This window comes from Chrysemys picta, chromosome 23, assembly GCF_011386835.1.
Source record: "Chrysemys picta bellii isolate R12L10 chromosome 23, ASM1138683v2, whole genome shotgun sequence".
NCBI classification, from domain to species: Eukaryota; Metazoa; Chordata; order Testudines; family Emydidae; genus Chrysemys; species Chrysemys picta.
Window position 1 is genome coordinate 1,662,304 of NC_088813.1, and position 12,039 is coordinate 1,674,342.

At 42.8% G+C, this 12,039-nt stretch overlaps 1 protein-coding gene and 1 long non-coding RNA gene across 6 annotated transcripts in view; one reads left to right on the forward strand and one right to left on the reverse strand.

Annotated features, from left to right (window-relative positions):
- Window positions 1–9,200, reverse strand: part of HNRNPR (heterogeneous nuclear ribonucleoprotein R) — a 60,129-nt gene extending 50,929 nt beyond the window's left edge. The window contains exons 1-2 of one of the 5 annotated variants that reach the window (XM_005313560.5): window positions 8,859–9,200; window positions 591–756 (exon numbers count right to left, since the gene is read on the reverse strand). In XM_005313560.5, coding sequence (XP_005313617.1) covers window positions 591–756; window positions 8,859–8,936 — 244 coding nt within the window. In that variant the 5' untranslated portion in view covers window positions 8,937–9,200. Of the gene's footprint in view, window positions 1–590; window positions 760–8,858 lie in introns of all 5 variants that reach the window. The other 4 variants (XM_005313559.5, XM_065577216.1, XM_024113654.3 and 1 more) reach the window with 4 other exon arrangements.
- On the forward strand, window positions 9,165–11,674 carry LOC135977281 (uncharacterized). The gene is made up of 2 exons (XR_010594685.1): window positions 9,165–9,305; window positions 11,234–11,674. It is a non-coding gene; the product is annotated as an uncharacterized LOC135977281 (long non-coding RNA).
- The last annotated feature ends 365 nt before the right edge of the window (window positions 11,675–12,039 follow it).

The window sequence follows — 12,039 nt, forward strand, 5'->3', positions numbered from 1 at the left end:
CTTTCTCGCTAGGATTTCCAGAGACCATATTATTCAATTTGCTGAATAGCTTACTCCTGGACTTGTGTTAAAATGAAGTTAGAGTGAAAACTGACTGACATGGATTCAACTGTTCAGCTGGAACTAGACAGAACATAAAATCCATAGGCAGACTGGAGTTCAAATGTCGTCCCAGGCAAGACAAGCTAGTTGTTTTCCCCACTGAGCCATCTACTCAGCCCTTTAAGTGTTTTAAGAGTCACTGTGAGGAGTTGACAGTAGAAAAGTAAAAGCAAAGTGATGACTGATTTGGATTAAGAAAAATGTGCAGTTTAGTATGCTGGAACATACATCTTTACTTGTGAAAGTCTAAGACAAACTGATGCACTGTCTCCTGAAGCAACTAGGACATCATTCAACACTAAGGATGATTCCAATAATTAAAGAGTCAGTGTCAAACCCAATTTGCCTTCAGGGAAGTGAAAGTAGCAATACATTCAGAGCTTCACAGATCAAACACAGTGAGAATTTTTAAACCTTAATCTATAAAATTTGAAAATGGTATGCCCTCACTTTCATAACCAATCAGAAACAAGAAATGTATATTATACCTGTCTGAAATATTTCATCAAGTCTCTCTGCCACCTTCTGTGGGAGGCCTGCCTCTATCAGTGTCTTGTAGTGTTCTGTGTGAGTTACACTGGAAGTATCCATTGGTTCTTCCTCTTCTTTTAACTGTACCGCATTACCATTCACCTGATTAGCCATTTTATTATGCTGCTGGAAAAAATTCAGGAGCTATATTACATTAAGCCAGAAATAACTAGTTTGTAGGACAATGCATGATTTATCTAAACTAATTGTATACATGCTGCAAATGACCTGTATCAAAATCGTATTTAATGCTTTTGGGATGCAGCTGATCTAAGTTTCAATAAGTACAGTCCTGTAACATTGTGGAACATGTACATGGAAGAATTTACATTTTTAAGAACTTCATGTACATCAGATCTAAACTTAACTTTGATTGTCAGTAAGGTATCTGGTTACCATAGCAGCTGGAGTGTACTGGTGTGTTACATAACACCCTTCAATTCGTGAACAATAAGCCACATCAGAACTACTGCTATTTTCATCTCCCATGCCTCTAATCTTAAAATGATTATTTTTATGCAGGGTATCTTAACATATCAATGTCAATACACGTTTGCCAACTTTCACAGAGTTTCCTGGCTTGCTGTCATGACTTCTTTCAAACTCAACTTAATGTTACATGAGAGGCCATACTCTTTTGCTCAGGATGCTTCAGAACTCAAAACGGAAAGTGCCATACTAAGACATATTACCAATTTCAATCCATAGTGGTACAAATCCGAAAGTGAAAAAACCACTTCAGGTAGAATGTTTTAGATTCTGCAAATTGTAGCATAACAAGATACTTGGAATTTTACTAGTTTCAAACGAAGCCATGACTGCATCTTGAATGTCTCATATTAGTAAAAGACTCGATGCAACAATCAATACAGAAGTTGCAAGGATGTGCATTCAAAAGAGGCACAGCTACTATTTTAGACAACTCCAATGGCCTTTGCCTAATTCACTGTAAATTTTGTCTCAATTTCTCTATTAGCCAGCCAATAGATGTTTTCACCTCAGCTTTCATGGCTGAGGTTGCAAACAACTACCCAATGGAGAGATATATTAGGATGGTCAACTGTATAAGATCAGCAGAGATTCAAATGGTGCTGCGCCGTATAAGACATGGAAGAAGAGTTGATGATGCACGTATCAGCAATGGAATGGTAACTACACAGACATTTGCAACACGACAGGAACAATGCAATATGTACTGGAATACATGATATGAAGATGGTTCAAGAATAAACCGTTTCTAATGTTGAAGCCTCAAGATATCTAGTCAGCTACCACAGAACAAATCTCCTAAATAACACCCAAGACAGACAAGCAACATATCCAAAGCGTCTAAACTAAAGCCTATGCACTGTTCTGAAAATGCACAAGGACAAATTTGCTGGCTTGAGCCAAATCATTCTTATTAGACAGACAAGAGATTCTGCAATGGATTGAGAGAATTGTGGTGACTGGGAGTGGACAAGACTAAAGTGACACACTACCTTATGCAAGCTATATAACAAAGCCAACTTCTGCAGCTGCATGACAGGTTTCAGAGTAGCAGCCGTGTCACTCTGTATCCGCAAAAAGAACAGGAGTACTTGTGGCACCTTAGAGACTAAAATTTATTTGAGCATAAGCTTTCGTGGGCTACAGCCCACTTCATCGGATGCATAGACTGGAACATACAGCAAGAAGATATTTATACATACAGAGAACATGAAAAGGTGGGAGTAGCCATCATGTTCTCTGTATGTATAAATATCTTCTTGCTCTAGGTTCCAGCCTATGCATCCGATGAAGTGGGCTGTAGCCCACGAAAGCTTATGCTCAAATAAATTTTAGTCTCTAAGGTGCCACAAGTACTCCTGTTCTTTTTGCAGCTGCATGGTATACATGTATCCACTTAGACTATTCATTCTGCTTCTTGATCAAGCCTCATATTACTTTCTAATAAATTCAAATAAGGTATAGTGTATGGTTTCTATTTAAAGTGACAATATTACTGTACTGAACATGTTACTAGAACCATGCTTATGCACCACTACCCACCATATTAAATCCCAAAACATTACTGCAATGTTAAGTTTGTGCAGTGAATTACACAAAGGTCAATAAATGCAAAATTAAGGCTAAAAATTTGCTTGTGTTAGGTATCTTTAAAAGCCATCCCTCCCCCCAAAAACTTGAAATAGTTTTAAAAATACTATTTCAGGTACTATATATATCAGCCTTTGAGTCTCATCTCTTCTCTCCCCCCCCCCCCCAACTCCTTTGCCATTTTTTTGTAGCTTGACAATCATTTTTCTTTACTTTAGTGTCTCTCACTTCTAGGGTTTTGCACAAGGAAATTGGATATACAGGGAAAGTGAAAGACAAAATAGCCTCAACTACAGTAATTGTATTACCTCTAACAGTAAAAATGTTCACAAGTGTGTAGCTTAAGTTGATGTTGTCCCTTTAAGGCTAGGTCTACACTACCCGCCTGAATCGGCGGGTAGAAATCGACCTCTTGGGGATCGATTTATCGCGTCCCATCGGGACGCGACAATCGATCCCCGAATCAACGCTCTTACTCCACCAGCGGAGGTGGGAGTAAGCGCCGTCGACAGGAAGCCGCAGAGGTCGATTTTGCCGCCGTCCTCACAGCAGGGTAAGTCGGCTGCGATACGTCGAATTCAGCTACGCTATCCACGTAGCTGAATTTGCGTATCTTAAATCGACTCCCCCCGTAGTGTAGATGTAGCCTAAGAGGCTTTTTGTAAAACTGGATTAACACTTCAAAAGTCATTTTCACACAGCATTAACATCTTCCATCAGGAGAGAGTTGAAGACTTTAGTCATGTTCTCAAGCTTGACTAAAACTTGTGCTGAGAATCATTGGCTGTACACCTCTAGCTGTAAACGTAATGCATTTGCAGTTCCACAGCTAAAGCTTCTCATAAGCTATGAAGTATTGCTTTTATAACCTAATGGTATGAAATATTTAGTGTTACTATCAGCTTGGTATTTATGTAGGAGTATACAATCAAGTTTTTACTACAGTATTACTCCAATGCAGAATGTACTTTTAGTATGAATTTTAAGCCTATTTTACTTCACTTCAAGTCAAGTGTATTCTTCATGTTATACATTTATCTTTGCAAAAAAACTTGAGAATTAGTGAGATCACATAAATTAAGACTATTGTAATGCATATGCACAAACCAGCCATGTTAAAATTATTCATCCTTAACTATGCATCTCCTGTCATGTGTCTAACTGCAAATGCTTCTTTAAGTGTAGTTCTACTCTGAAACATGAAGATATTATGATAGAAGTATTTTTTGTCTCAGTGATTTCCAGATGACATGCACACCATTCCAATAACAAGCAGTGATTTTTTTTTCCAATCTGCTAGTTTTGCAAACTCAGACCAGAATCTGAGTGTTAAATGGTGGTTTTTCTTTCATGCTTCATCAACACACAAGCCAAATCACATCCTCTGCAACACCCTTATGACCCCATTGTCTTCAATGGGGCTGCACAGGTAAACTGGAATTCAACAGTCATACTGATGCACAAAGAGGAAAATAATCCAGCTCTCTTCCACTTAGCTGTGTCAGCTATGCAAACACACCAGAAGTAAACACCAGTAAAAAAATTTTGTCACCAAAGAAAGTTAATTGAATATGCTGTAAGATCAATTGATTAGGACGGTAACAAGTTTACTTTAATTATTTAGATTAGAAAAGAACTTTGAAGTGAAGCAAGTGTAAAAAAGAAAAGGAGAAATGTTTGAGTTTGCACATGGATCATGCCCATGATGTGGCTCAACTATCAACCAGCCATACGTGAAAGCACAAAATGTACATATGAAACTGATTATGTGCACATGAAGAAATTGCACAAGTAATCCAAGTTTCTGGGGGATAGGAAGATTCTTTAACCCAGATGTATGCAAAGATTAGAGATACACTTCCAGAAGGATCATTTCCTTTGGTATGCATGAGATATGTATAATGTGCAAAGATGGGTGGACTTCAGGAGGTGCATACATATAAAGATGTGCCTATTGAGCAAGCAGCAGTATGTAAAGTTTGGGAGCAACTGTAGATTAAGTGTGGATGTTTTGTGTAGAATCCATATTGGTGTCCAGGCCATTACCTATCTGCACCATTTTGAAGTTGCAGAATGGTGTTTTACATAAGACTCCATATTGGCATTGCCAACTATGCAACTGAGGAGAGCACTGTATTCTTTTTGTTGAGTTACCTGCCTATCCATATCTCAAAGTCTTAAAGTAACTAATCCTCATTGAGGTCTAGCCACATGCAAAATTGGAACTCTGGGTGTTTTTCACATCCGAAGAAGTGAGGTTTTTACTCACGAAAGCTTATGCCCAAATAAATCTGTTAGTCTTTAAGGTGCCACCAGACTCCTTGGTGTTTTTTAGTTACCTGAGGAGGGAGGGGGGCAGAGACGAATTATACTCAAGTAATTCAAGTAGTCAAACCTACATTTTTCCACACAAAAAAGTTCTCCTTTAGTACCAGTCCAACTACAAGATAATACAGCAGCTGAGAACAGGGACTTGTCCTGGACTGCTATTCAGCTTGCTACAATGGTTGTGGTACCATGGAGCAGCAAAGTTTGTACTCAGTCAACTTTAAAGTGCAGCAGGCATAACTAAAAACCTTATGGATATTTTGCATTGAGCCTGCACCAAAGCCATTTCTAAGGGCTTGTCTCCACTTACCGGTGGATTGATGCTGCAGCGATCAATCCATCGGGAATCAATTTACCAAGTCTAGTGAAGACCTGCTAAATCAACTGCCGATTGCTCTCCCATCAACTCCAGTATTCCACCGGAATGAGAAGCATAAGGTAAGTCTATGGGAGAAACACCTGTCGACCCAGCGCCATGTAGACACCGCAGTAAGTTGACCTAAGGTACATATTCACATCACTGGAGTTGTGTAATTTAGGTCAACTTACCCCCATAGTGTAGACCTACCCTAAGTTACTTATTTTAATTCCCCCACCTCCCTGTCATCACCACCTACTAGACAGCTAATGCCTCATTGGAGGTTTAAAGACATTACATAGAACATTTTGAAGTTCAGCCATTTGATTTATGAATGTATCAAACAAGGTTTTTTTTAAACTGACAAGTTATATCCTACCCCAGTAGCTTTACTGAAGCACAGTAGAACAGATTTATCCCTCCCACTCCCCCAAAAAAGTTACCTTCAGTCTAAGATCATGGAAAGTTTAAACCCAAAAGAAGAATTTAAGGAAGATGTGAGGGAATGCAAGGGTTTATAATGGAAGTTGAACTGCGACTTGAATTACTGAAGAACTTCACTAGCTCACACTACTGACTGGCAACCCAAAGAAAGTTTTGCAAGTTCTACACACACAAAAACCTAACTATAATGCATCAGTTTACCTTAAGCCAGTGGTTTTCAACCTTGGTCCGCAGACCCCGAGGGGCCTGCAGACTATGTCTAAGATTTCCAATTAAAATGCAGGGGGTCCACAAAATGAAAAAAGGTTGAAAACACTGCCTTAAGCAATATTTGTGATACAAATGAGTAGTTATTTATGACAGTTTAAATTACATAAAATATACTACAAAACATTAATTAGTGTAAAAGCTATAGGACTAAATTTTTGCTATGAAGTTACTGCCTTCGTGCAAATTAAGAGCTTTGCAGATTACCAAGGTCCTAAAGTCTAACTTCTAGTACAGTAAATACAATGGAGTATTTAACACATCCACCCCTCCAGAGCAGCTTTGCTCAACCTTTCCCATAAAATGACCTCATGATACGGGAAAGCATAGGGACACCTCCCCCACAGCTAGAGGAAGGTCATTACGACCCCAGGTTGAGAGGCTATGCTCAAGAGTATCTATATAGACATATCGTGCCCTGTCATCATGGTATGAATGCCTAAGGCTGCAGAATTAACTCATATTACATTATCTACATTTGAGTCAACTCCCTCTCAAGGTAGCCTAACAACACTCCAGTTCCACAGAATGATCTGAGGGCTTGTCTACACTTAAAATGCTGCAAATGCGCGCTGGAGGGCTTCAGTTAAGATGCTACCTATGCCAATTGGAGGGTTTCTACCAGTGATCTTGCATTGGGGGTTAGGTCAGTTTAACTCCATTGCTAAGGGGGATGGATTTTTTTCACACCTCTGAGGGACAGTTATACCGACCTAATTTCCTAGTAGCATCCTAAGAAGTGGGCAGTAGCCCACGAAAGATTCTGCTCTAATAAATTTGTTAGTCTCTAAGGTGCCACAAATACTCCTGTTCTTTTTGCTAATTTCCTAGTATATATCAGGCTTCAGTGATTGTACTGGCAGCTGAAAATTGTGCTAACCCCCCCACTCCACAAACGGGTCAGCCAACTCAAGTTACAAACAGGACCACACTCAAGTTAAGGGTTTGGGTGTGGATGGGACTCAAGTTAGGGACAATACTTGAGTTATCACTTAAATTAATTCTACAGTGAAGACATGCCCTAACATCCATGAATTTATCTTCCAAAAGGACACTTAAATTATTATCTCTATTTTACAGCTAGAGAACTTATCTACTACACAGTGATACTGCCAGAATAAATCCATTTGTTTTTGGTGTACACAAGTATTACTGGTTTCAGGGTAGCAGCCGTGTTAGCCTATATCCTCAAAAAGAACAGGAGTACTTGTGGCACCTTAGAGACTAACAAATTTTAAAATTTGTTAGTCTCTAAGGTGCCACAAGTACTCCTGTTCTTTTACAAGTATTACTGTGATTCACATCATAACTACCTAGACAGACACTTGAATAGGGATGTTAAATACTCTTAGGAAACATGGCTTTTAGAATAAAAAGGTTAAGTAGAATTTTGCTAGTCTGCAAACCCTATAATTTACACAGAAAAGCCAGTCACTTCACAGAAAGGATTAAAAAAAAAGCACTGTAGTTAGGAATTACAGAAGCTTTTTTACTCTTACAAAATACACTGTATATGACAATAGTAATTGTTCTGTAATACATCATAAATAGGACTCCAAAATGTTTGGGGCCCTCACAATGCTCTCCACAGCACGAAAGTATCAAAGCTGATGGAATCTTCTTGCTCAGTACTGGGGGAGAATACAAAAAAGAAATAAAAGTCTAATCAACTTCCTCTAAATAAACCTATGTTGAACCATAGGTCAAGTAGGGTAACTGGCTACATTCACAGAGTAATGGATAACAAAGCCACTAAAATACAGTAACTAAATCCACTTTAAAAACCTGTATTTTTAATCAAAATGTTAGTGAACAGAAGTTCAGTAAAGTTTACAAAAGAAAATGCAATTTCATAGTAATCAGGTCCTAGAGAATTTTATCTCTCTCACACTAAACAAGATTTACCATCTGGAATGAAGTAGATAAGTAGTAACTTGAATTATTTTATATAGGTTTAATGCAAAATTTAGCTTACTAAAACCCACACTAGCAAAATAGTTCCTACGGGTGGTTTTACAGAGAACAGATGTGTCATCATCATGGCAATACAGATAAATCAGCATTAGTCAAAATATTTCCTAGCCAACCACGCACACGTGGTAGTGGAGATAAAGGGTCTCATGTGGCCAGCAGCCAAGGGGCTTTGCCTCCAGGCAGCTTCCCTGAGCTACTGTATAGTGGCACAGGCTGAAGAGGGAGAGAGCTACGTTTTCCCCACAGCAGATGTAATGCAATGCGGACGGCGTTAAGCCTAACACGGAGCAGGAGGCAGCGCCTGCCTCTTGTCACCCACATGCAGGAGCCAATCCACGTGGTCGAGCGGAGCGGAGCGGAGCGGAGCGGAGCGGAGGAAGTCAGTCTCCCGCTACCCAGGTCGCCAGGCCCGACCCGTACGCAAAGCGGACCTCCCACACACACCGCCGGGAAACAGCCGCCCACCAGCCACGGCCCCGCGCACCACAGACCGGGCAGCGCCAGCCTATACGCCATGCGCCGCTGGCCACCTCAGCAGCCCCACTCCCCCACCATCCCAAGCCAGGTGCCCAGCAGCGCCTCTGCGAGCGCGGCCTACAGCCCCCGCCGTCCACAAGGCCCCGGCCGCCCTGGGCCCGCCTCGTCTAGTGCCGGGCCTCGCTAGAGCGTGTGGCTATCCACCATCGGCGCAGGCCCGGCTGGGGACTCTCCGCAGCGGAGCGCTGCAGCCCGGCTCTCCCCCTCCCCCGCCCGGTGGCGGCCCCGCGACACTCACCGGAGCGCGGCCTGCGCGGCGCGGCTGAGGCCTAAGCAGCGACTGCAAATGGCGCGCGCGCACTTCCTCTCTCCTCATGGACGGCGGCGCGACCCCGGCAACACGCGGGGTTTCCCGGAACTGCTTCCAGGGATTCCTACATTAGCCAATCAGCGTATTGGGCGTCAGACGAGCACCATGCGAAACCTATTAGAGCTGAGAGGCGAGACACCCTTATTCCCTCTGGCCAATTAGAGAAGACGGCGAGACCACCCGCGCAACGACGAAGGCCGGCGCGCAAGCAAGGGCAGAGCTCAGGGATTTAAAGAACCAGATGCGTTCCTCCCGCCGCCTGTCTAAACAAAGGGAGGGTGAGACGGGCCCCGCCCCTTACTACCGAGAAGCCGCTCGAGCTGGGCGGGGCTGCCTGCTGGCGGGGAAGAGTCGGTCCACCCTCCAGCCCCGAAGGTTTCTGTCTCCCCCGCTGGCTCTCTCTGCTCCCCTCCCTCTAGTCCAGTCCCTTGCCCACAAGGCAGCACCAAGTTTTAGCTAGACCAGGGGTTGGCAACCTTTCAGAAATGCTGTGCCAAGTCTTCCTTTAGTCACTCTAATTTAAGAGTTTGCGTGCCGGTAATACATTTTAACGTTTTTAGAAGGTCTCTTTCTCAGTCTATAATATATAACTATTGTTGTATGTAAAGTAAATAAGGTTTTTAAAATGTTTAAGAAGCTTCATTTAAAATTAAATTAAAATGCAGAGCCCGCCGGCCCAGAGGCCACGACCCGGGCAGTGTGAGTGCCACTGAAAATCAGCTTACGTGCCACCTTTGGCACGCGTGCCATAGGTTGCCTAGCCATGGTCTAGACCGTTCCTGACAGGTGTTTGTCTAATCTGCTTTACCATCAGAGTCCTGTGGCACTTTATAGACTAACAGATGTATTGGAGCATAAGCTTTCGTGGGTGAATACCCACTGATGCATCACAAAAGCTTATGCTCCAATACATCTGTTAGTCTATAAGGTGCCACAGGACTCTTTGTCGCTTTTTACAGATCCAGACTGACATGGCTACTCCTCTGATACTTGACTGCTTTACCATCCTGACAGTTAGAAAGTTTTTCCTAACCTAAACCACCCTTGCTGCAATTTAAGCCTGTTGATTCTTGTCCTATCCTCAGCGGTTAAGAACAATTTAACTCTCTCCTCCTTGTAGCAACCTTTTATGTACTTGAAAACAGTCCCCTCTCAGTCTTCTCTTCTCTAGACTAAACAAACCCAATGTTTCAATCTTCCCTCATAGGTCATGTTTTCTAGACCTTTAATCATTTTTGTTGCTCTTCTCTGCACTCTCTCCAATTTGTCCACATCTTTCCTGAAATGTGGCGCCCAGAACTGGACACAATACTCCAGCTGAGGCCTAATCAGCATGGAGTAGAGCAGAAGGATTACTTCTCATGTCTTGCTTACAATACTCCTGCTAATACATCCCAGAATGCTGTTTGCTTTTTTTGCAACAGCGTTACACTGTTGACTCATATTTAGCTTGTGATCCACTATGACCCCCAGATCCCTTTCTGCAGTCATTTCCCATTTTGTATGTGTGCAACTGATTGTTCCTTCCTAAGTGGAGTACTTTGCATTTGTCCTTATTGAATTTCATCCTATTTACTTCAGACCATTTGTCCAGATCATTATGAATTTTAATCCTTTTCTCCAAAGCACTTGCAATCCCTCCCAGCTTGGTATCATCCGCCAACTTTATGTGTGTACTCTCTATGCCATTATTTAAATCATTGATGAAGATATTGAACAGATATTTGCTTAACAACTGCAGGACAAAGAGTACTGCTAGTGACAAGAAGTCAGTTTCATTATGTACTCAGTGCTGATATGGCTGGGCTGCAAAGAGGCTGAGAGTATTTAAGATCTATTTTGAAGTCTGTGGAAGTACTTTGAGAGCTTGTCTACACTTACAATGGAGCAGCGGCACTGGTGCTGCTGCGGCGCTGTAGCAGTTAGTTAAGATGCTACCTCTGCCAAAGTTAATCCACCTCCCTGAGCCCTGGTCTACACTACGAGTTTAGGTCGAATTTAGCAGCATTAGGTCGATTTAACCCTGCGCCTGTCCACACGATGAAGCCGTTTTTGTCGACTTAAAGGGCTATTAAAATCGATTTCTGTACTCCTCCCCGACGAGGGGATTAGCGCTGAAATCGACTCTCCTGGGTTGAATTTGGGGTAGTGTGAGTGCAATTCGACGGTATTGGCCTCCGGGAGCTATTCCAGAGTGCTCCGTTGTGACTGCTCTGGACAGCACTCAACTCAGATGCACTGACCAGGTAGACAGGAAAAGCCCCGCGAACTTTTGAATTTCATTTCTTGTTTGACCACTGTAGCGAGCTGATCAGCACAGATGACCATGCAGAGCTCATCAGCACAGGTGACCATGGAGTCCCAGAATCGCAAAAGAGCTCCAGCATGGACTGAATGGGAGGTACGGCATCTGATCGCTGTATGGGGAGATGAATGCGTGCTATCCAAACTCCATTCCAAAAGACGAAATGCCGGAATATTTGAAAAAATCTCCAAGGGCATGAAGGACAGAGGTCATAATAGAGACCTGCAGCAGTGCCGCATGAAGCCAACCAAAGAACCAGAGAGGCAAACAGCCACTCCGGGTCAGAGCCCCAGACATGCCGCTTCTATGATGAGCTGCATGCCATTCCAGGAGGTGCCCCTACTACTACCCCACCCCTGTGCTTCCCTCCTCCCAGGCTACCTTAGCAGTTATCCCCCCATTTGTGTGACGAATTAATAAAGAATGCATGAATTTGAAACAATGACTTTATTGCCTCTGCAAGGAGAGATCAAAGTGGGGAGGGGAGGGCGGTTGGCTTACAGGGAAGTAGAGTGAACCAAGGGGGCGGGTTTTCATCAAGGAGAAACAAACAGAGCTTTCACACCATAGCCTGGCCAGTCATGAAACTGGTTTTCAAAGCTTCTCTGATGCACAGCACACCCTGCTGTGCTCTTCTAACCGCCCTGGTGTCTGGCTGCTCAAAATCGGACGCCAGACTATTGGCCTCAACCTCCCACCCTGCCATGAACGTCTCCCCCTTACTCTCACAGATACTGTGGAGCAACAGCAAGCAGTAATAACAATGGGAATAATGGTTTAGCTGAGGTCTAACCGAGTCAGTAA